At 36.6% G+C, this 24978-nt stretch overlaps 6 protein-coding genes across 7 annotated transcripts; 4 read left to right on the forward strand and 2 right to left on the reverse strand.

Annotated features, from left to right (window-relative positions):
* The first annotated feature begins 66 nt into the window (after positions 1-66).
* LOC111199251 lies at positions 67-608 on the forward strand. Its single transcript, XM_022688851.1, has 2 exons — positions 67-219; positions 300-608. The coding sequence occupies exons 1-2, from the start codon at positions 199-201 to the stop codon at positions 513-515; spliced, it is 237 nt and encodes a 78-aa protein (XP_022544572.1). The 5' UTR covers positions 67-198; the 3' UTR covers positions 516-608.
* Positions 609-1876: 1268 nt separating this feature from the next.
* LOC106366793 (cyclin-D3-2) lies at positions 1877-3411 on the reverse strand. Its single transcript, XM_013806454.3, has 3 exons — positions 2756-3411; positions 2333-2665; positions 1877-2263 (listed from the first exon to the last, which is right to left on the reverse strand). Exons 1-3 carry the CDS (start codon positions 3233-3235, stop codon positions 2012-2014), a joined length of 1065 nt encoding a protein of 354 aa, XP_013661908.1. The 5' UTR covers positions 3236-3411; the 3' UTR covers positions 1877-2011.
* An 8575-nt stretch (positions 3412-11986) lies between these two features.
* On the forward strand, positions 11987-13842 carry LOC106366792 (F-box protein SKIP2). Its single transcript, XM_013806453.3, has one exon. The coding sequence runs from the start codon at positions 12070-12072 to the stop codon at positions 13672-13674; it is 1605 nt and encodes a 534-aa protein (XP_013661907.1). The 5' UTR covers positions 11987-12069; the 3' UTR covers positions 13675-13842.
* Positions 13843-14032: 190 nt separating this feature from the next.
* On the forward strand, positions 14033-16685 carry LOC106366789 (small RNA degrading nuclease 3). The gene is made up of 9 exons (XM_013806452.3): positions 14033-14212; positions 14281-14622; positions 14705-14848; positions 14924-15110; positions 15185-15285; positions 15367-15498; positions 15587-15715; positions 15810-15911; positions 16019-16685. Exons 1-9 carry the CDS (start codon positions 14180-14182, stop codon positions 16496-16498), a joined length of 1650 nt encoding a protein of 549 aa, XP_013661906.2. The 5' UTR covers positions 14033-14179; the 3' UTR covers positions 16499-16685.
* A 3190-nt stretch (positions 16686-19875) lies between these two features.
* LOC106366788 (small RNA degrading nuclease 3-like) lies at positions 19876-23019 on the forward strand. Of its 2 annotated transcripts, XM_013806450.3 has the most exons (11): positions 19876-20403; positions 20480-20656; positions 20778-20810; positions 20890-20958; positions 21039-21182; positions 21281-21467; positions 21548-21648; positions 21730-21861; positions 21954-22082; positions 22177-22278; positions 22732-23019. In XM_013806450.3, exons 1-11 carry the CDS (start codon positions 20371-20373, stop codon positions 23017-23019), a joined length of 1395 nt encoding a protein of 464 aa, XP_013661904.3. In that variant the 5' UTR covers positions 19876-20370. The 2 variants fall into 2 exon arrangements, with proteins under 2 accessions (XP_013661904.3, XP_048592779.1); XM_048736822.1 differs by lacking the exon at positions 19876-20403 and having other exon boundaries at positions 20734-20810.
* Positions 23020-23053: 34 nt separating this feature from the next.
* On the reverse strand, positions 23054-24835 carry LOC106366787 (probable beta-1,4-xylosyltransferase IRX14H). The gene is made up of 2 exons (XM_013806449.3): positions 23449-24835; positions 23054-23369 (listed from the first exon to the last, which is right to left on the reverse strand). Exons 1-2 carry the CDS (start codon positions 24699-24701, stop codon positions 23204-23206), a joined length of 1419 nt encoding a protein of 472 aa, XP_013661903.1. The 5' UTR covers positions 24702-24835; the 3' UTR covers positions 23054-23203.
* Positions 24836-24978: the final 143 nt, after the last annotated feature.

The following is a 24978-nucleotide window of genomic DNA, read 5'->3' on the forward strand; positions in this document are numbered from 1 at the left end:
CTAGGACTAAGGCTAAACCAATCAATCTTTGGAAAATTAAAGGAAAAAAAAAGACGTATGTAAGAACCGGACGTTTCGCCAATCTAACGATAATTAATCTACTCTTTTGAAAACTTTCTTTCATTAATTTATTTTCCTGTTTCTTACAAGTTATTTTTTTTCCCTAAGCCATCTTAGAATTGAACTCTTACCTCGGTTATGAACCAAAAGGCCATGCAGGTAATGTATGTTTATTCTGTATATATGTTTTTTTTAGTAGTATATAGAATGTAATTTTTTTTAGTTATAAATAATTAAAGGAAATGGACAACAAGAAAAGACAAGAGGATGGATCAAATGTAGTGGTGGTTGAGACAACGGAGCAACGTTCTTCAGCGGGCAAAGGCCCAGAGCAGAGGAAAATAGAGGTGGTTCACCAGTCTCACCCCAAAACTAGTGGCGGCGTTCTTGTCGGAGCCGCCGCCGCAGTTGAATCCACCCTTGAATCTGCCAAACAAGTCATCTCTAAAAAATAAAACCCAAAACTTTTATCTCTGTTTTCAAAATAATTGTATAAATTTCATATACTATTTTGTAATCCCATGATAATCAGAACTTCTATTATCCCTTGTTTACACCCATTTGATTTTATTCCTTCTTATCTATAGCAAATATCTATTTAACATTTTAATAACTTAGGGCACACGAAACTCTGACATATATATATATTTTTTGTAAACTGAAACTCTGATATATCATTCACACAATATCTTTACTTGGTTCATTCCATCCATATATATTGTCATTAAATGGTTTCTATGCGATAATTTCAACTTTCACATTTGTATATTGCTATTAAAAAAATTTCAAACTGACAAAAAAACTTTTAAACTTTTAAAAAAGTTAAAGTTGAGTAAAAGTAGCTCCAAATCTTTATTCTTATGGAATAACTCGACATGGCAGAGCCTTATTCCCTTCCTTTTGTTGTGCTCGTGTTCTTGTATTGTATTGTATGAAAAGGGTTGTGTTCTTCACCACCAACAACACAACTATCCCAAAATCCGACCCTAGGTCGACTTATTAAAGATATTTTTAAAGAGATAGTAAAGATAAATTGATGTTGGCGGGTCTTGATGCTGCTAGCAAAATCATATATTCAAAATGTCAGTATCTATATATGTATGAAGTTCAGATAAATATCCAATGAGTTATTCACAAGTGGTGCTTAAAAGCTAAAAACATATTTATTGTCTTTGACAAGACGTAGACAGTAATTTAAGTCATGGGAAGTTGTTACATGCTAACATACATATATGTATCAGATGATTTCTTATCACCTTCAAGGATAAAAACAAGACATACTTGAACCACCCTCTGTCTGGTCTCAAAACCCTTTCATTTCAAATCAAAATTTCACCAAAAGATTAATTTTAAAGAATCAATTATGGAAAAAAACCAACCACTCTTCTTCTCTCTGCTTGGGTCCGTCTCTCAAAAGGTACAGTTGAGGTTTTCTTTCACATGTTCTACTAACCAAAACAAAAGAAATCAGATGTCTCAGGTTTTCATTTATTTCAACCACTCTTATGTCTTATCTATCCAATCTTATCTCCCCAAAATTAAAAGAGGTCCAAGTGTTTTCATAAGCAAACATTTGACATATCAGAGGATAGAGAGGCTTATTACTTGTCACTATTTACTGATGGTTGTTTATCAGTCAATTCTAAAGTCTAAACCCCTATACTGCTTCATCTAGTGTTTGTTGATATTTCAAGGACAATGTACTCTCTTTACTTTAAAATTTTGAACTCTCTATCTCTTTTCTAAATTTCACTTTAACATATTCAGCTAGCAAGGGCATAATCATGTATGGATATTAGAATTTAATAGATAAGAGTTAGCTTTGGAACTAGCTTTTAAACACAAAATGTTTTGCCTTAAATTGTAGCCATAACCGATGATGCTGATGATGCCCAAAATAGAGAATGAATTCAAGTTCTTCAGATTTGCCACATTTGATAAATGAAAAATACTAGCGAGGACTACTAAGCACATCTAGAAACATACGGTTTATTGAAGGCAACCTCATTTGCTGCTCATGTACTCTTCTCCTCTTAAGCAGAGGCTCTGGAGATGATGAAGCAGCAGAGACATTCCATGATCCATTTGAGCTGTCATCAAGGTCGAATACACCGCTTGGACTATCCTGATCAAGCCAATTCATCATCCTCTTCTTGCTTGGATTGTGCTCCAACAATAGTTCATAGCATTCATTAACTTTCTCCTGTGAAGTTCAAATGCTGAATCAGTTTTTAATCCACTAGCATTTTAGGAAGTATTACAAAGTACATACCTGATTGACTTTGAGTAGAGTCATGAGCTGAGATTGGTACTCGACTTGTTCACATGGTTTCAAGTCCTTGACGACATGAATCATTATCGCAGTTGCCAACACAGAAGGGACGTAACTCATAAACCTCGCATCCGTAACAACGGAGATCAAAAGACGCTCACAGTTGCTAAACAACTCCAGCTGCTGGTGACACTCAGAGCCTAATCTCCGGATAATGTGATCGAAGAACGAGATCGGAGTCACAGGGTGCATCCTCCACTGGAGTGTAGACAGAAGCAAAAGCTCCATTTTTTGTATGGTTTTAGCTTCAAAGACATATCTTGCTTCCTCCACCTAAACCACAAACAAACAAAAGGGAGGTTTCGTTAGAAGTTGACTTTTTCAACAAAACAACATTATTAGAAAGAGAAGAAAGAAACTAACTTGGAGATGAATGAGCAAGGGGACATGAATCTCTTCCACTTTAGCAGCTAAAGACAAACAAGCCACAGCTACAAGCTGAGACATCCACGGCTTATCTGTCTGCAACTTAACACTCGTGATAAACCTATCGAAGTAGTTCACAGCAAGCAGAGCCGTCGATGAAGCGAACCCGTAATGAGATTTAACCCTGAGAACCCAGTCCAAAGCCTCTTTTCTACGAGAAACGAGACACTCATCTAGTGTTTGGTAAGGGTGATGATTCGCTTCGTTTTCCTTTGAGATTAGACTCTGCAACTCATCGTCATCCCATAAAAACATATCCTTTAGTGGTAAAAACTGAAACTTTACGACATTTTCATCAAGCCCCACGAGATCCTCCTCCGCGAACCCACATTCTTCCTCGCAATAGAGCTCATCGAGGGCACAAAACGCTGCGTTTTGACCGGTTTGTGATTCTTCTTGTTCTTTCTCCAAAGCCATCTTTCTTCTTCTTCCGAGAAGAGTAGATTGCAGATGTCTCTGTTCATCCTGCCATTGGAGCTGGCTTCGTCGACAGATTCTAGAGTGAGAGAGAATGAAGAAGAAAGAACAAGAGACCGGACAAAAGACAAGAAAGCGAAGGGTTTTTAATTTTTATCTTAACGCTTTGTCTTTTTTTATTTTGTTTTAATTTTCTTCTTCCTCTCTTTAGTATGTACTAGAGTCGGTATCCGCGCTTCGCGCGGATTATATGTTTAATAAAAGTCCAGTTCAATTAAAATTGGGAGTTTTGAAGTTTCTGAAAGGGTAAGTTATATTTTGTTTATTTTATAATGCGAAGACGTTGGAAGCGGTGATCATTTTTTTTAAAAAAACAACAGTAAGTTTGAATAATAAATTGTTTTAAGGAATTCAATATTCGTAAGAGAAAATAGTATTTGAGTGTGCCTATTTAATTGACGTAGGAAGCGGTAATGTAAATTTTTTAAAAGTTGGCTGGTGTCGTTTGCTATGAGGCTTAGGATAGCAGTTTATTCCTCTTTTGGAAGCGTTGTATGATACTAATATCGTTGTCAAAGTAGAAGCACGATCCATGTGTGGTTGTGAGTGATAGTTGTCCTGAAAAAGTCAAATATTTGTAAGCATTTATTTTGACATAAACTTTATGTTTAGTTTATTACCTTCATGTAACCGTGGAATGATACTTGTGATGATTACAATTTGGTTTTTCCTGGTATATATGTGATTTAACTCCCTGAAATTAGACGCCTCCTTGTCCCATAAAGTTAGACGTACCAATTTCAATCTACAAATAATTATTGTATTATATTTTGTTTAGTTGTAAACCAATTGTTATTTAATAAAAAGTTAGTACCTGTCTAAACGCAATCCAATGATGATTTTTGAATCTGTGTAGTGGTTATATAAATCACTTCCTTGGATGAGGCATATGCGGCCAACAACATCTGTAGGAATAATTTGGTTTTAGGGACAAAAATGTAGTATTTATTTGTATGTGAGAGAGTTATTGGTTTTTTTTTACTTGGGAGGAAGTTGGTTGCATTTGCTAAGCTGATCAACTGGTGGTAGTGTTGGGGCCGGAATATGTATGAAGGGATCGGTGGAATGTTTTCTTGAATCAGTGTAGTAATTGTTGTCTCATTGATATTGATTATGTATGGTTGAACGGTAAGCATGTACTGTTGGTTATTGAGAAGAAGATTAAAATATCTAATGTGATAAATTTTCCCTTCCTCGAAGCGTTGGTAGATTGTGTCAGACGTAGAAATAGACACCCTCCCTTCCATTATTTGTTCATGTTTAGTGGTTAAAGGCCATCATTTGAAATGTAGTTGGAATAATTAAAAGTAAGTATTTTTAAGACAAACCTGGATGTCAAGACAAATAAAAGTTATTCCTAGAAAAGCATTTTTATTTTTGTGATTTGTGATGAGCCACATCCTAATGATCCTAACGATTATTGGATGCGGTCCGAGGGTGTCGCCCCAATTGTTTTGATCTTCTGCTGCATGTTATGCACAGATAAGAATGAGAATTATTTTGTATTGCCCATTTTTTATTAATTTCATATTTCTTTTGAAGTGAACATAGTTATGGTTTGTTTGTTTTTTTTTTAAATTATTGACATGGTTATTTAAAAATTAAAGTAGGCCGGCCCATAATTATTTGAATGAGGTCGAAGCATGAGTAATTGGAACTGGTAGTTGTAAATTTGTTGGGTGGGTTTGATAGTAGAATTTAGGTTTTTTTTAGAAATTTATAGTGACTGTGTGTAAAATGAGGGGGTTGTGTTATCTTGGGCGGACAATTTTAAGATGAAAGGAAACTTAGCCGGTTCACACATTGTTAAAGAAAACAGCAGAAATAATAAATTGTCTAAAAAAAAATAGAAAATTCAAAAGAAAATAGTTTGACAGTTGAAATAAGTAATTGTCCGAAAGAAATAGTTTTACCAAGACGGCGATTTGGGTTAATGGGCTGGGCTGCGAGATTTTTCTTTACTTGGCCCACCGGCAAATCGTAGACAAACCGAGATTTTTGTAAGCGACAACGAAGCCCAAATCTTTTATTGCAATTTTAATTTGAAGTCCAATCCGCTAGTGACATGGCAGTTTGATAGGTGGAGATTATTTTGCCCATGTGGCACCTCTAGAAAAGCTAGGATTTAGCTCCTTTTATATAGTAGGATATTCGGGATGGGATGTATGGCGCGCGAGAACTTTTATTTAAATTTATAAATTCACAAATTATTTTTAGAAAATAAATAAATACAGAGAATCCCTGCTGCATTTATTTAATTTATACTCTCGATTTTTTTATACATTTTTAAAAAATTAAAATCTTATTTGTCTAGAGGTTATGTAAATTCTGAACATGTCAGGAAAGTAGTAAGTTTGTAAGATTCTAAATACGGGGTCATTTTATTTGTATAAGATACACGTATTTTAGGAAACATATAGATTTTTTTGATGTATATAAAGATTCGTAATATGAATCTAATTATTTTTGTTTATAAAAAAAATAAAAAAATTAAACTATTTTATTGGTCGTGGTATTTACTATAGTCACGTCTTTCTTGATACATAGCTTTGCAGATTCAGTGTGGTGATATTGTGGTCCATTGTACATAAGATTTAAAGCAGAAAAAAAGGAAAAATATCGTTCCATTGAAATGATCGATGATTATTAAGATATCTTTTAAAAAGGCGATTATAAAATTTGTGCCTCTCTGGTTTATATGCTAAAAACTCGGATTTATTTCCCTAAAAGGGGAATAGCACTTAGCAAATCTTGTTTAATATATACTCTGTCATTTACAATTAAATTTGATTATCAGAAAATGATGTTTAAACTTTGGTGAAAAATCATTGAACTAGTTTAACAAACCTATATAATTAGAGGGCAGAACACATAGTATACTCCACAACTGGTCAACTAGTATCTTTCGGATCACTTGGAAGCAAATGTTTATATTTACTTAGTAAAAAAAGTTTAGATTATATTGATATGATGATGCATCTTATATATTAAAACAGAAGTCACAACCTTGATTCATGTATGATTTTTTTAAAAAATGGACCTAATAGACCTATTCATAGAAATTCATAATACATTTTAATTCAGACTAAAAATAAATAGAATTTTTAAAATATTTTAATCATAATATTTTTTGATATTTTTTCATTTTAAATATAAATATATTTATTTTAAAATTCTAACAAATCTGTTTAAAAAGATTTTTACAAAATTTTCATTTTCGAAATTATATTTAAATATTTTCACTAACTTCGAAATTAGTTTAAAATATTATTATACATTAATATATTCAGTTATATAAAATGAAAAATAAAAAAAAATCTATAATATTTTATTTATTATATAATCATAATCAATCAAATTAAAATAAAATTATTATATTGAGCTAAATATAATAAAATTGTATTAAATTTATATATTTATATATTTTATTTATGTAATTATAAAATATTTATGTTCAAAAATAAAATCTAATATGTTGGTAAGATGGATTAATATTATCAAACTATATAATACATGTATAAAAATTAACATGTATTTCTTTAAAGTTAATAATATAAAATATTTGTAACTACTTTAATCATAACTAGGTTCGGACCCGCACGACCGTGCGGGTTTTATTATAAAGTTTAAATTTATATGAAAAATGTTGTTAATTTTATTGAAATATTTTTTTATTATATATGTTTTTTTTTTAAATATTAATAGAACCTATTTTTGTAATAATATAAAATATTATTTTTATTTCTATTTAAATATATAATTTTTCTTATATTGTTATTAAATCTGGTATGCTAAATATTTGACTGAAAAAATAGATAAAAGGTGTAGAAATATCAGATTTAGTTTTCAAAAATAAATGAGAATATGTGTAATTAATTTTTTTAATAAATGTGGCATATTTTGTGATAACAAAATTTGTGAACTGGACTGGCCGTATTCGTAAAATATTTTAACATATTATATTATCTAACATGTTATCAATATTTATAACAAATATTTGATGCTAGATCATTATTATGATCTCTAATTGTTATTCATATAAATTATGATAAATATAAAATCAAAGTAAAGATCTTTTGTTACTCACTACGGTTACAAAATCTATAGCAAGTATGTAGGGATGGAATAGTTATATTTCATATATATTATATTTTGAAATTTGAATCCATTAAATAAAAGAAATCAATATATATACCAGTAGCACCGATTTTATCATGTTGATCCCGCTATGGGTTTAATAATGGCAGATTTTAAAATCTTTAAAGTGATTCATTAAGAATGGTTTTGAATGTATTTATTAGGTGATTCGATTTTGCTGTTATAATAAATTTTTCAAGATGATAACTATGGGTCATTAGAGAGCTCGACAATATTACAAATTTCATATATGTTACAAAGTCTTGGTATCGTTAGGAGTTCACTCATGATGACAGATTTTTTATTTCTTTAATGTGATACTTGTATTATTTAATTTGTATGTAGTATATATTAGGAGATTGTTACTGAAGTCAATCTGTTACACAAAACGAACTGGTTTATAGGATAGAGTTGTTATGAGGTAAAAACTGATATACTATTGATTCATTAATAATTGATAAATGTTATTAAGATAAAAATGAAATATAATTTTTTAGGAAAGGTCCATTTCAAAAAATCACACATGAAGTGAAGTTGTGACTTCTGTTTTAATATATTAGATATATTTTCATTTTAAATATAATATATATTTATATATTATATTTAAAAAATTCTAATAAATCTGTGTAAAAATATTTAAACAATAACTTAATGTATTTTAAGTTATCGTTTAGAAATGAAAATAAATAAATTATATCCTATTTTATCTACTTTTATAGTCATGATCATGTTAAAATATAAATATTATACTAAAACAAATATGATAAAATTATATTCAATTGATAAATTTATAAATTTTATTTTCATAAATATAAACTATTTATTTAAAATATAATATGATGATAGAACGGCTTAAAATTAGCAAATTATATAATACATGTCTAAAAATTAACATATCTTACACTTTTATATATATAATAATAAATTATCTAAAATGAATAAGCATAAAAATATTGGTAAAAAGAAATCCAGTTTTGAAATACGGATCAGAATTTAGCAAAAATTAAATACAAAATATTTTTTTAAATATATTTTCTCATGAATATATTAATTTGCTTAATAACTAAATGAAAATACAATAAGATAAATATATAATAAGAAGTGGCAAATACATAAGGTTTAAACAATTAATTAATTATAACATGTAAATTATAAAATTATTGTATTTGAAATAGTTATATAAATATTTAAGTATATGCTTAACATTAAAAATATATACCACTTATGTTCTAAAACAATAATTTTATGTATAGAAAAGTGAAAACAAACACCCGTGCGGTTGTACGGGTCAAAATCTAGTGTATATTTAAATCACGAGAGGGAAAGATGTGAGGCCGTTGGTAACAAGCAGCGATGTCTGAATCTGTGAGATTATTGCAAAGTTCGATAGCGACTTCTCATTTCCAGCTTTCACATCTCTTATATTTTGCTTCTAATAAATGTCCCCACCTCTCTGCATTTCTATATTTATCCTTTATACGATGGAAGCTGGTAAACTAAAGTGTAAAAAAAATGAAATTAATGTAATAATTTCAGTTAAAGGCATCAAATAATATTAGTTCGATATGACCTCAATGGGGGAGATATGGTCAAAGAAAATATAGCAAGTAATGATGTCAAAGAAATTAGAAACTGATAAAAAAAAGTAAATAGAGTGTCAAAACGGGAATAAGCATTCCGGTACTATATGCTCGTAGTCATTATTTACATAATTCAATGTCACTAACACTAATCTAAGTTCAAGTACTCATTTATGATTCAATGCTTCAATATCTATAAATCATGTTGTATGGAACTGAAATTAGAAGTAATAAAGAGGTGTCAGAGTATTGAAAACATCTAAAATCATGGAATCAATCGACCATATAATAGTCAAACATGGAAACAGTTGTATTGTTTGGTTGGTTCACAGCATTATTATAGCTTTATCGGTTGGAGAAAAAGGGACAAACCCATTTTAATTTGACACATCCTTTTAGTTATTTTCGTAATAATATTGTCGTAATCTAATGTTAATGCATAGGATGTGACAAACTGACATAACACATTTTAAAATAAGACCACAGACTTTTGACTTTTCGTCTACAGTCTTCTTTCTTTCGGTAAATTGATTCCCTGACTACTTTTACAAATAGCTATTTTATATCAACTACTATTAACATGTTCAGTTCTAATTGTTAACTGTTCAGTTTACTGGCAAATGAAAGTTGTTGACGAGTTAAAAATAAATTGTTAAACTGATTTGCATAAGAAGTTAATCTAGTGCCAATTAACAGAAATAGTCAATTACTTTAGTGTCAAATGTTTATTCCTGGTCCATTAAGGCATCAATTTAAAGATACTTAGGGACATTAGCATAAGACAAAGAGAGACTATTGCGTTTGTCTTAAGTTGTGTTAGTGAGCAAGAGAAAGAGTGACATATGAGAGAGCCCATGAGGTCTTGTTCAAGGCTGAAAATAATCCTATATTGATTCGTTTATACACCATTTTAAAATTTAACATTAAATCGAAATATAATCCTTCCCAATTTGTAAAAGGTTTCGGCCTTCCAAACTTAGATATGGGCTTTTAAGCAAATATTTGGTTCCAATACATCTAGATAGAATGGGCTTGTCCAAAGAAATTTCAGATAGTATTATTTATTTACTCATTAATGCCCTTCGTCTTTTATTTTTTTCTACATTACTCCCTCCGTTTTTCAATATAAGTCGTTTTAGAGAATTTTTTTTGTTCCAAATTATATGTCGTTTTCGGTTTTCTATGTAATACTCCCTCCGTTTTTTAATATAAGTCGCTTTACAGCTATGCACGTAGATTAAGAAAACCATTAATTTCTTATATTTTCTAAACAAAAACATCATTAATTATTTATCTAACCACAATTCAACCAATAGAAAAATATAAGATATATTACCATTGGTTATACAACATTAATTATTAATAAATTTTACATAGAAAACCGAAAACGACATATAATTTGGATCAAAAAAGTTTCTCTAAAACGACTTATAATAAAAAACGGAGGGAATATTTATTAATAATTAATGTTGTCTAACCAATGATAATATATCTTCTACTTTTCTATTGGTTGAATTGTGGTTAGGTAAATAATTAATGATGTTTTTGTTTCGAAAATATAAAAAATTAATGATTTTTTTAATTTATGTGCATAGTTTTAAAACTACTTATATTAAAAAACGAAGGGAGTATTATATTGGGAGACAGGTGCACTGATGTCTCATCAAATAAGTACATAACACCCGGATGTTAAATATTGAACGAGGATAATAAGAATTGTCATTAAACATTAATAATAGAACCGCATATGCTCAGCTCAGGTTATCTCATCCGCTGCGTATTAATCAAATATAAATATCGAATATTCATCCATCCATAGACTAAAACAAAGTCTAATCCAAGACGACTAAGTACAGTATAAGGGATGGTAGATTCTCTCTCCTCTCTCTCTTAAATTGGGAGAAGTGAAAGAATCGTGGTGGTCCCTTTGTCGACGTCTCCGGTATACAGTGATTCCTTTGATGCTGTGTAGCCGACTCTGATCTCCGGTGGTTCATGATCTCTTCGGCAGAATCATCCGGCTTTGGACTCCGGTGGTTTCGCGTTCTCCTTGGCGGAATCATCCGGCCTTGGTTCGTTTCTTCTCCATCATCGATGTTTCTTTGCTCTGACGGATATTGGAGTTCGTTTTGGAGTTTCGATCTCGAGTGGAGCTAGCTGTTATGTTTCGATGGTGTTTGGTGGTCTGAGCTAGGAGAAGATCTCGATTTATTCGATTGATGATCTTCGAAATTCAGGTTTGTGTTCGTCGCTACTGAATTGTCTGTTCTTCCAATACAGTCGTTGGAAGTTTATTCAGTAGTTGTGGTCTGAGTTCCCGGAAGTTTCCGGTGTTTAAGTGTTTTGGTTGATCGGTGATGATTTCTGTCGGAGAAGATGATAGAGGTGTGTGTCATCGATGTGTCTCCGGTGTGAAACGGTGGATTCCGGCGTTTCGTCGGTTAGGTCTCCGGCGGTGAAGCTCGAGACGGCGAAAGCGGTGGTGGTTTTGGGACGCGTGTCATCCTCGGTAGATGAGGTCATACACGTGGCTCTTTCACGCGGTTGTCTAGACGCGTGTTTTTCTTTTGTTGTTTTCCGGTGACCTTGTATGGGCTTTTGTGCTTTTTATTTTGTTTAGGTTTTGCCCTGTTGGGTTTAAGCTTTAATATATTAATCAGATGGCAAAAAAAAAAAAAAGACTAAAACAAAGTCTACTGTCTTGAAAACCCGAACTTTGACCGTTGAACACGCGAAGTAATGATTTTGCAGAGAAGAGCGTAAATAGAGGTTATAGAAAAAGCATTAATTAAAAAGCTAAAAAGTCGATAGAATCAACGATCGCGATTAAAGCATACATCGAACGGCTGCGTTTAAGGAACGAAGCGCGTCCGAGTGAAAGCTGGGTCGAGTGTAACGACTACGATGATGCCACGTGGTTCCTTAATTGACGGGATGGGCCGTTACTGTTTTCACTTTATATTCCCTCAAAAAAAATAAACAAAGAGTCAATTAAAAAAAAAAGGGAAGATTAGAGAGGAAAGGAGGAGAGGAGAAGTAGACGAAACCTTATCGGTGATGGGCCAAGCGCCGTCGTCTACGGCGGAATCGAACGGAAGAGAGGTAGATCTCAGGCTATGGTCTGTGTCTCCGTTGATTATCAGTGGCGGAGAATCGATGGATTCGGGGAAAAGCGATCGTGACTATACTTTAGATCTACCAGACGAGTGCTTAGCTCACGTGTTTCAGTACCTCGGAGCTGGAGATCGGAAACGATGCTCTCTCGTTTGTAAACGGTGGCTATTCGTCGACGGTCAGAACCGCCACCGGTTATCGCTCGACGCGAGAGCTGAGATCTTCTCGTTTTTAACGTCGATGTTCGACCGGTTCGATTCGGTTACGAAGCTCGCTCTCCGATGCGATCGGAAGTCCGTTAGCTTGAGCGACGAAGCTCTGGTGGTGATCTCCGTTCGTTGTTTGAATCTGAGCCGCGTGAAGCTTCGTGGCTGCCGCGAGATCACGGATCTGGGGATGGTGGAGTTCGCGAGGAACTGTAGGAATCTGAAGAAGCTTTCCGTTGGATCTTGCAACTTCGGAGCCAAAGGCGTCAACGCGATGCTTGAGCATTGCAAGCTTCTTGAGGAGCTTTCGGTGAAGAGGCTCAGAGGGATTCACGAAGCAGCTGAGCTGATTCACCTACCGGGAGATGGTTCGTCTTCTTCAACGCTTAGATCTATTTGCTTGAAGGAGCTTGTTAATGGTCAGGTGTTTGAGCCTTTGGTTGCTAGTACTAGAACGCTGAAAACTCTGAAGATTATTCGTTGTTTGGGTGATTGGGATAAGGTTTTACAGATGATAGGTGAAGGAGACAGCTCCTTGAGTGAGATTCATCTCGAGAGGCTCCAAGTTAGTGACTTTGGGCTTTCCGCGATATCGAAATGCTCAAAGGTGGAGACTTTGCATATAGTGAAGACACCAGAGTGCTCCAACTTTGGTTTGATTGATGTCGCTGAGAGATGTAAGCTGCTGAGGAAGCTTCACATCGATGGTTGGAGGACTAACAGGATTGGCGACGAAGGTCTAGTGGCTGTAGCGAGACACTGCTTGAACTTACAAGAGCTTGTGCTGATTGGCGTTAACGCAACGCACAAGAGTTTATCAGCCATTGCTTCGAACTGTGAGAAGCTCGAAAGGCTAGCGCTTTGCGGGAGCGGAACCATAGGTGATGCGGAGATCGCTTGCATCGCTAAGAAATGCGGGGCGTTGAGGAAGTTCTGTATCAAAGGATGTCCGGTGTCGGATCTAGGGATCGAGGCGCTAGCTGCTGGTTGTCCTAACCTGGTGAAGTTGAAGGTGAAGAAATGCAAAGTGGTGACTGGAGAGATTGGAGAGTGGCTTCGCGAACAGAGGAGGACGCTCGTGGTGAGTATGGATGGTGATGAAACGGAAGCAACGGTAGCGGTTGATGGTGAGAGTGAAACAGCGTTGGAGGAGCCGAGGGTGGGTCAAGCCGGCGGTGGTGTCCCAGAGATCGTTGGTTCAAGTAACGGTGGCGGAAGCAACAATGGAGGAAGTAGATTAGCGACGATTAGGTCAAAGTTCGGGTTCTTTGCTGGAAGGAACTTAGTAAGTTGCAGATTCAGGAGATGGTCTCATAATGACAATGGTTCTAGTTCTACTTGATCAACTACTACATTATAAAAGCCTATAAAAACGATAATTGTCAAAAAAAAAAAGCTTTCTGCCTTCTTTCTTGTTTGATTTGTGTTTGTCTGTAATCCTATTTCACGTGTGTTGTAAGAAGAAGACTTTGTCAATTAGAAAAGTCATTCCAAGGAAGAATGTTTGTTATTTCTCTGGTTGGAACTGAATATGTTTGGTCATGTGGAATTATTTGACTTGTAGTACAGTATTTATAAGAACCAAGCATTCAAATGTAGAAGTCATCTATGTATAATTTTACCTAGGGTTATAAACTAACGGAAAAGGACAGAAAGGTAATTTAAAGATGAAACTGCCCCCAGGCCCTAACAAACAAATTAATTAAAAAGAAAGAGTAAAACCCTAATTCTCGTTTCTCTTTTATCATCTCCTAACTCCCACCTTCACCCGTCTCGCCGCCTCTGGAAACTCACAGAGCTACTCGACTGTAAAAGCTAGCTCTGTTCTACATACACTAGTTTTGGTAATGGAGCATAAACTAGCCACTGCTGAGAAGAAGGTATACGCCGCGCCTCTTTCCTTTTAACTTGGTCTCTAATTTGATACTTACTGAATCAAAATTTGAAGGTGCTGGTAGAGCTGGTGAAGCTAGTGCAGAAGAGAGGTTTAGAAGGAGAGAAGGGAGGATGGAAGGATTTTCTAAACTCTTACGACAAGAAATTGGGATCGAGTATCAGCGATCCTTCGCGACGCTCCCATGATGTATTGGTCGCTTTTCTTATGAGTTTTGACAAGGAAGGAGATAGGCAGCTATTGGCTAGGATTCTTCAGTGTGATGCTAACCGTAATCTGATTGAGAAATTCAAGCAGGAGTCCCCTGATAAAGAGACTCCTGAGCAGAGGCTAGTTCGAATGACTATTACTCATCCTAGGTACCCTATCCACTATGCTTTCCCTTCCCACGCCCAGGTATGTATGTAATGGACAAGTTCATCTAATACAAAAAGGTTTGAGCAAATATGAGAGAGATGTTTTTGAAATTGCGTAACAGGATTGGTTTGTAACTAACTCTGGCAAGAAGCAGTCAAAAGTGATCAAGTCAACCAGAATGCTTGCTATTGATTGTGAGATGGTTACCTGTAAAGGTGGCAGTGAGGCTGTTGTTAGGGTTGCCGCTGTGGACCGTGATTTAAAGGTGTTTTGATTTTGATCATTCATCTTCTTTTATTCAACCATTGTGATTGTCTTGCTTTTTTTTTTCATGAATCAGGTGGTTCTTGACAAGTTTGTGAAACCGAGCCTACCGGTTATTGACTATAAGACGGAAATTACTGGAGTTACTGCTGAGGATCTTGAGAAAGCCACTCTGTCTGTTGCTGATATTCAGAAAAAACTGCGGAGGTTTCTTTCTAAGGGAACTATTTTAGTTGGTCACGGTTTGCACAATGATCTTCAAGGTTAGCTACCAAAAATTGTCTCTATATGTGTGTATGGAGATCTTTTGCTTACGAGTTTGTTTCTGTGATCACAGTGTTGAAGGTTGATCATGCGAGAGTAATCGATACCTCTCTTGTCTTCAATTATACCGGTGCCTACAGTTCTCGAACACCTTCTTTGTTAAATCTATGCAAGGCAAGCTTGTGAACCCTTTATTACTAACTTGGAGTTAAGTATAACATTTTGATAAATCCTGTTGTGGTGTAATTGCTCCAGTCTGTTTTGGATGAGGAGCTGCGAATGGAGGGTGCTGCTCACAATTGCGTTCACGACGCTGCCGCTGCTATGAAGCTTGTGCTTGCTGTTGTGGAGAAAGGAGCAGAGACCTCGTTCCCACCAACTGAAAAAGTAAGACTGTTACTATTCAACTAAATTCCAATTTTTTTTAAAAAAAAATGTGTATATAGTTTTCTGAAACGCAATGCATCCATATCAGATGTTGGAGGTTGAGAAGACAATGCAGGAGGCGAAGAAGGCAAGTCTCTATCTTCATAGGATCCCTCATAGTGTTCCTTCTGAAGAGTTAAATGGAGTTATTACGGGAGATTTCAAAGTCGAGGTTAAGGTAATGGTTATTGTATACCCCACCCCAATATGCTAATGTAATGTTTTCCTTCTCACTAGGAAACTGAGGATCATGTTTTGTTTTTTTTGGGCAGCCACCAAAGAATCTAGGACCTTATTATAGCGCAGAAGTTGTTTTTAGTAGTCAAGAGGAAGCAAATCAAGCATTTGATAACGTTGATGGAGATATAGTTGAGGTATTTTGGATCATCTCTCTCTCTCTCTCTCTCTCTGCTCATGTTCAGGATCTGTAGCAATCTTTAGAAAACCTATATGATATGTGTATGCCATCTCTTTCTTTCAGGAAAAAATGGGTTTGTCACAAAAAATGGTTGAGTTTAAGATGATGAGTTCTGGATCAGTATCTAGACTATACATTCGTAAAAATGTTCAAGACAGTGAAGTCTCTGCCAAGAAGAGAAGTAACACAGAGGAGATCAAAGTGAGTTCTAAGAGACAGAAGAGGGAGAATGATGCTGAGGAGATAAGAGAAGAGAGTGTAAACCATTGCAGCAGCCGAGAGAGCAAATGTGAAAATCATATAAAGGAAATTGAAGAACTGAAGGAGAATCATAGAAAGGAAATTGAAGAACTGAAGGAGAATCACATAAAGGAAACTGAAGAACTGAAGGAGAAGCTCAAAGCTAAGGAACGTGAGTTTGAGCGCATATGTGAAAATCATTTAACTGAAGAACTGAAGGAGAAGCTCAAAGCTAAGGATCGTGAGGTTGAGGCTCAGGATAAGATGATAAGTAACCTCAAAAAGAAACTGAAGAAAAAGTAAAAGACTTACCGTTTAATCATCATCCGTATCAGATACTATTTTATTCCAAATTTTTATTTTTATCAGTTGAGAAACTCGACAGATTTTGTATTGTATTCGATGAAACCAGTGCACACCAAACTATTTATTTTGATATCTTAAGGTGAAGAAAGAATATGAAGTGAAAACTCAGCCTATTCGTTTTAAATCCTTCAACGAGTTGCTGATACCATCAAAAGCTTTTGATTCTTGTTTCTTACTAGAGGGTAGAGGCCGAGTCTGACCACAGTGTCCTCTTTGATGCCCACTGTTATTTCTAAAGGCGAGTTTATGATCCAGCTGTTTACAAGTAAAAAAGATTGCAAAGTCAAGATGAGATTGTGATGAGAGTTTTGCACTTATTTTGCTTAGTAGAAGAAGAAACTTACCCAGGTGGGACCTTGCTATCAGCTCTGGAAGGATCCTTGACCAAGGACAAAGGACTATCATCAATGTTGGTTTATCATCAACAGATTCCTTCCAAAGCAACCTTGAGTTTCAACACAAACCCTGACCATTCCATCTTGCATAAATCGCAGTCTTGGTGGCATAAGGGAGATTAAAAACGTGCCACCCCACAAGTTGCCAGATGAATCAGAACTAGGACCCTGGATTGGCATTGACAAAGGGTTGCCTTGTTGATTCGTCTTCAAGACTCTGATGATAACTCATCAGCATTACCAGAGTGAGCACGGATAAAGCACCAAACCATTTCACATTCTGAATCTCATCGAAGAGCTCCATGCTATGCATGTTGCTATCATCAGCAATCCCATCTAACTTCTCCTCTATCACGAAAGTCGAGTCTACCTCAACCTAGACGGCTGTGCTTATGGTGGTTCTGGGTCCAGGGCCCTCTACAGATTACAATATCCATAGCCTCCTCCTCTCCTCAAACTAGAATCTCGCCAAATAACTACATGTCATGTTTTTGATCAATAAAAAAAAAACTTACATGTCATGTTAAATTATTCATTTTATTGTTCCGAAGAATGTTTATTTGTTATTTTATTTCTCTCTGTTTCTGAATGTTTGATCAAATGAATGAATTGTCATGGGGGTTATTTATAAGATGTAACCAGGATTACAAAAATACCAGTCGTCTACGTATGTATGTAGTATAAATTAATCACACGCCCGGTTACAGTTGAATTTAGTAATTTTATTATCTAATATACAATAAATTATATAAAAAGGTTCAATTCTTACCATTTAAAAGTTTTTTAATATTTATTTGTTATTTTATAAAATTTTAAACTTTAATCCCAAATATTCAACCCTCAACTACTAGCTCTAAATCATAAAGTTAGGGATGTAAGTGTATATTCATATTTTTAATAAAAGATTAGGGTCATTTTTGATGCTCGGAGATAAGAGTATTAATAAAGAAAAGGGCATAATGGTAATTAAAAGATGAAGCAACCGCCAAGAAATCTATTATATAATAGGAGAGTTTCTCTCCTCCTGATGCGACACGTCAGCAGTTTGTGGGTCCTACTTTTTAAAAGTGCGAAAAAATGTCAAATATGTGATTTGAACTCGGGTTACTGAGATATAAGCACCCACAACTATACCATTGCACTAAAGGATACTTTGTACATTGATGGTCGAAACTAATATATATTATAAAGGTCGGAAACTAATATAACATTCTGGACCCTACTTTTTTTTTTTTAATTGATGGGTAACGAATGGACTTCGACAAAAAGTGGGTTTTGGGCTTATTGATTTTCTGTTTATTAGGCTTTGTATCTGCCCAAAGTGGTGATACGGACAAAGCTAAGAAGATTAGGGAAGCCGCCATCTTCACCATCTCCTTCGTCGCTTGCGATTCCCCTTTCGGCAATCAGCTATTATGGTCGATCTTTAAGGCTTTACGCACGTTTTGCGCCTACCAAACGCTTAGTTTCTCCTCTAATGCCTTCAGAGCTCTCATATATATAGAATCCCTCGAGGTAAAAGCTCCATCTTGTCTCAAACTTTTCTTTCTCAGTTTTCCGATCGCTTTACTTTCTCACATCCGTCACGAAAAATGACTTATCCAGCTGCTCCAGCCGCTTTAGCCGCCGTTCCCTACTCCACCTTCAACTCTCTCCGCCTTGGAAGGTCCACTCAGTCCATTGTTGGTCGGTTCATCCGATTCTAGGATTCCAGGAACATTAACAAGAATGCAGAGTTTATGGGCATCACCATTCTCCTCTTTGATGAACTGGTGATGATTGTTTCTAACTTATTTTTTATCACTTTAACTCTGCTTTGCTTATTCTTTGTTCATATATGAAACGTGTCTTCATTTTTTTGTTTTGGTTTTGTCTATGGGTTTTTTTATTAACAACTTATGATTTTTCTCTGTTTTTCTTACAGATTCTGTGATCTACGGTTTCATCCCTGCAATCTCCAAACAAAATAGGAAAACTGAATGAATTATGTTTTTAGCAACCGAATTTAAAAGAAATAAAAGACATCTTACTTAACAAATTAAAACCTTTTCTTTTGCAGATTCCAACGACGACGAAGCACCCGAGGACCAACGACAATGGAATGATGCGGACGAAGCCTAACTGATGTAAGTAAACTCCTTTTCAATCACGCATCACACTATTATCGCTCCCCAATCTCACAAACTTAAGCTCTAATCATGCCAGGGATCCCACAGGTGATGTTGTCCCGACGACGGAGAAAAAAAAAGAAAGATAACCTAACATTTTTTTATTTTCAGTTTTTAAGTTCAAATCATGTTTTAGACATAGAGCCCAACATAATTTGAGCCCAAACATTTTAAACCCACAATTACTTTTTCATAATGTAAAAACGTCAACCTTCGTTTATGTTTTGTTAAACTATTTTAATCTTTATGTTTTGTTAAACTATTTCACACAGGGGGCAGATCTCCTTAGAAGGGGAGCCACTCGCCACGATGCTTCCAGTTTCACCATTCTTGAAACTCTTATGAACCACAAAGCCAATATAAAAGCTCTGTTTCAATCCAACAGCTGGATTTTGTCACATACCACCGCTAAGCCTGAAGAGGGAAGAGAAGTGGAGTGCTGCGTTTTGGAAGATGGTTACTTGGAGTTTACAAGATGAAGATGGAACCCGTGACGAGGAAGACGAGGAGAAGTGTTACTTGGAATATCCTAACGTTGAGGATGTAGACAATGTGTGATCTTAGCGATGAAGATTAGTGTAGCTTTAATATATGCTACTACGGTCCTTGAGCTCCCTAATAGGTACTAGCAAACAATGTGTATTTTGAAAAAATAAAATAATTTTGTAATGCAAGTAGTTTGAAACTTTGAGTATTTATTCAAACAACGGATATATACAGAGCTGATAACTTGGTATGGACCCCCAAATAAGTTGGTGATGCGCTGTCACAATATCTGTCTTTTTAATTTCATATACCTGACGTAAGCTTATTCATCTTCTTCTCTTTTCCTTTCCGTTGTTCCACGCTCTTTGTTTCATGTTTAGGCCTTTTTTACATTCTTTATATTTTACCTTAATTATACTTTTTGAATTTTCCTTCCGTTTTGGGAGATGTCTCTAACTTGAGTTAATCGTCAAAAGCTAGGATCAATTTTGTTGTCTTACTTAAATTTTATTCTTTAATTTGCACAAATCTTAAACAACACCAACATCCCGTAAATCATACCGTCCCACCAATATCCAAAGTAACCAGCTCCGCGCAAGCGCGGGGTCTCAACACCTAGTGAATAAAAGAAGGCACGAAACAGAGTGAAACGTCTTCCCGCCCAAAATCATCCTTGTTTCTTTATTTCATCTTCTCTCGTCTCGCCGCCTCTGAGCGATCGTCCGGTACTGGTACTACTCTTCCACGAGTTTCGGAGGTTATGGAGCATAAACTAGCGAGTGCTGAGAAGAAGGTACGATACGCCGCCTCTTCTCGTATCGATCACACCTTTGATTTGATTTCTTAATCATTGCGGATTGTTTTCGCAGGTGCTAGTGGATCTGGTGAAGCTAGTGCAGAGACGACGGTTAGAAGGCGAAAACGGAGGATGGAAGGAGTTTCTAAGCTCTAGCGGATTCGGCTTGAGTGTGGGCGATCCTTCGCAACGCTCCGACGATGTGTTGGTCGCTTTTCTTTCCACTTTCAAAAAGAAGGAAGATTTGCAGGTGAGGTGACACACATTCTTACTATATCTTGCCTTTTGTTTGGATTCGCTTTTTCTTACTTCTTGCCTTTTCTTCAGCTATTCACTCTGATGCTAATCGTAATATGATTGAGAAATTCAAGCAAGAATCCCCTGATAAAGAGACTCCTGAGCAGGTTTGGATCTCTTTTCTTTCTTTTTTTTTTGTAAGCTGTATGTCTATACGTTGTTTTATGACGCTGTTTGGCACTGCAGAGGCTTGTTAGAGTGACTATTACGCATCCTAGGTACCCTATCCACTATGAATTCCCTTCCCTCGCCGAGGTATGTATGTAATGGACAAGTTCATCTAATACAAAAAGGTTTGAGCATATGATTCAGATGTTTTTGAAATTGCGTAACAGGATTGGTTTGTAACTAAGTGTGGCAAGAAGCAGTCAAAAGTGATCAAGTCAACCAGAATGCTTGCTATTCGTTGTGAGATGGTTACCTGTGAAAATGGCAGTGAAGCTGTTGTCAGGGTTGCCGCTGTGGACCGTGATCTAAAGGTTTTACTTTTGATCATTCATCTTCTTTGATTCAAGCATTTTGTGATTGTCTTGCTTTCTTTTTTTTTTTATTAACTTGAAGAATGCTCATGAATCAGGTGGTTCTTGACAATTTTGTGAAACCGAGCCTACCCGTTATTGACTATAAGACAGATATCACTGGAGTTACTGCTGAGGATCTCGAGAAAGAGACTCTATCTGTTGCTGATATTCAGAAAAAACTGCGGAGGTTTCTTTCTAAGGGAACTATTTTAGTTGGTCACGGTTTGCACTATTGTCTTCAAGGTTAGCTAGCTAGCAAGACTCTCCAAAATTGTCTCTTTATAGTTTTTATTGTGCTTACGCGTTAGTTTCTGTGATCATAGTGTTGAAGGTAGATCATGCGAGAGTAATCGATACCTCTCTTGTCTTCAATTATACCGGTGCCTACAGTTCTCGAACACCTTCTTTGTTAAATCTATGCAAGGCAAGCTTGTGAACCCTTTATTACTAACTTGGAGTTAAGTATAACATTTTGATAAATCCTGTTGTGGTGTAATTGCTCCAGTCTGTTTTGGATGAGGAGCTGCGAATGGAGGGTGCTGCTCACAATTGCGTTCACGACGCTGCCGCTGCTATGAAGCTTGTGCTTGCTGTTGTGGAGAAAGGAGTAGAGACCTCGTTCCCACCAACTGAAAAAGTATGACTGACTGTTACTATTCAACTAAATTCCAATTTTTTTTAAAAAAAAATGTGTATATAGTTTTCTGAAACGCAATGCATCCATATCAGATGTTGGAGGTTGAGAAGACAATGCAGGAGGCGAAGAAGGCAAGTCTCTATCTTCATAGGATCCCTCGTAATGTTCCTTCTCAAGAGTTAAAAGGACTTATTACGGGAGATTTCAAAGTCGAGGTTAAGGTAATGGTTATTGTAAACCCCACCCCAATATGCTAATGTAATGTTTTCCTTCTCACTAGGAAACTGAGGATCATGTTTTGTTTTTTTTGGGCAGCCACCAAAGAATCTAGGACCTTATTATAGCGCAGAAGTTGTTTTTAGTAGTCAAGAGGAAGCAAATCAAGCATTTGATAACGTTGATGGAGATATAGTTGAGGTATTTTGGATCACCTCTCTCTCTCTCTCTCTCTCTCTCTCTCTCTCTCTCTCTCTCTCTCTCTCTCTCTTCTCTCTCTCTCTCTCTCTCTCTCTCTCTCTCTCCTCTCTCTCTCATCTCTCTCTCTCTCTCTCTCTCTCGACTCGCTCTCTCTCTCTCTCTCTCTTCTCTCCTCTCTCTCTCTCTCTCTCTCTTCTCTCTCTCTCTCTCTCTCTCTTCTATCTCTCTCTCTCGGTCTCTCTCTCTCTCTCTCTCTCTCTCTCTCTCTCTCTCTCTCTCTCTCTCTCTCTCTCTCTCTCTCTCTCTCTCTCTCTCTCTCTCTCTCTCTCTCTCTCTCTCTCTCTCTCTCTCTCTCTCTCTCTCTCTCTCTCTCTCTCTCTCTGCTCATGTTCAGGATCTGTAGCAATCTTTAGAAAACCTATATGATATGTGTATGCCATCTCTTTCTTTCAGGAAAAAAGGGGCTTGCCACAGAAAATGGTTCAGTTTCAATCGAGTTCTGGATCAATATCTAGACTATACGTTCGCAAAAATGTTCGAGATGGTGGAGTCCCTGTCAAAAAGAGAAGGAAGACGGAGAATGATTCTGAGGAGACCAGAGAAGAGAATGTACACCATTGCAGCAGCCTAGAGAGCATTTGTGAAAAGCATTTAAAGGAAATTGAAGAACTGAAGGAGAAGCTCAAAGCTAAGGAACGTGAGTTTGAGGCTATGGTTGCAGAGTACCAAGCGAATAACTAAATCATCATCCATGTATAGATTTTGAATATTTCAGTTGGAGAACTCATTTTGTATTGTATAGGATGAAGCGAATGCGCACCAAACAATTTCTTTTGATATCTTGGGTGAAAAAAGAATACGAAATGAAAACTCATTCTATTCGTTTTATATCCTTCAACGAGTAGTTTTCGGTTCTTGTGTTCCCCTATTGTTCTTGCTCTTTGATCCTCTTGGCTTTACCAGATCGCTTTTCCGTGGCTGGTTGGTTGTATTTCGCTTCTTTGGTCACCACTGGGAGCTTCGAGGAGGAATCTGGCCATGGTGTCCTCTTTGATGGCACAGTGATTTCTAACGGCGACTTTATGATCCAGCTGCTTACAAGTAGAAAAAGATTGCATAGTCAAGATCACATTGTGATGAGAAATGAGTGTAGTAGAACAAGATACTTACCCAGGTGGGAATTTGCTATCAGCTCTAGCTTCAACCCTGAGCCACCAAAGCAAGACATTGCGGCCACAGCTTCCAAGTGTTTCCACCATGGAAGGATCCTTTACCATGGACAACGGACCATCTTCAATTTCTTCATTACCATCCAACAAGTTGTCAACATCTTTAACCCATGTCGGTCTATCATCTACAGGTTCCTTCCAAAGCAACCTTGAGTTCAACACAAACCCTGACCATTCCATCTTACTAGGCATCACAGCCGCTTTGTCATCAACATAAACAGCAGTCTTGGTAGCATAAGGCTGTGTATTAAAAACGTGCCACCCCACTAGCTTCCCAGAGGAATCACAACTAGGACCCTGGATCGGCTTCCCTTCTTGATTCATCTTCAAGACTGACGACAACTCATCAGCATTACCAGAGTGAGCAAGTATCCCAACAGATAAAGCACCAAACCATCTCACATTCTGAATCTCATCAAACAGCTCCATGCTATGCATGTTGCTATCATCAGCAAACACAACGATCCCATCTAACTTCTCCTCCCTCACGATCCTCAACCCCTGAATCCTCATCTTACTCTCCACCCTGCGTCGATCTTCCCAAGTATTCGGCATCTTCTGATCAAACCCAACGTGAATCGTCTTCAATCTCGATTTCCCGACGAACGAAGCCGTCTCGTTGCTCTTCCCACCAGCTTCCACCACGATCCACACCACGTCGTAAGGCACGAGCATCAGCGAGTGCATGACTCCGGTCAGATGAAGCGCCTGGAACGTCCGTACGTAAGTCGGCGTCACCGCGATCACGGCCCTGGGGCTCCTCACGCCGTAGAGCGACTTCTGCTCCTTCTGCACTCTCTCGAGAAGCTGATGAGCTCTCATGACCTCGACCGGGTTCGGGTGGGGCCACGGACGGATCCGGATCCCGTGTCTCCCAACCACCACCCGAGAGCTCTTCGCCGTGACGTTGGCTTTCTCCAGAGGCTTCAGCTTGAGCAGCTGGCTCACCCCGGCGGTGGTGGTGTATAGGTTCGTGACGGAGGTGGAGAAGAGGAAGAAGAGGACTAAGTGGCTGAATCGGAACCCTAGAATCAAGCTGATCAAGCAGCAGAGGCAGTGAATCGCTAGCCAGAAGATCGAGGATGGAGATGGCTTGGGGATGAAGCCTCCGTCGAACGACGACGGATCCAGCGATCTGAAGGTGGTTCCTCGACGGTTCAAGTAGCTCGATCGAAATGCAGAGAGGAGCTTCATCTTCTTCGCTTCTTCTCTCCTTTCTCAACAGTTTAGAGTGAACATTAAAGAGGGAAAAAAGTTTGTTAATAATGATTAATTTAATTAATTACTTTGCATTTACGGTTTAGTTATCTTAATTAATATTATTGTCGTTGCTCGCCTTTTGCTGGTACAACGGACATATTTTTAAATTGGAAATCGAAAAGTAAAAGCAATGTTGGATTATATAAACCGACGGTACACGTGGCTTGAGATTTGTGAGAGGTTAAAGCGTTAATGTCGCGAGATTATAAGG

The sequence above is a fragment of the Brassica napus genome, chromosome A7 (genome assembly GCF_020379485.1).
Source record: "Brassica napus cultivar Da-Ae chromosome A7, Da-Ae, whole genome shotgun sequence".
In the NCBI taxonomy this organism is placed as follows: Eukaryota; Viridiplantae; Streptophyta; class Magnoliopsida; order Brassicales; family Brassicaceae; genus Brassica; species Brassica napus.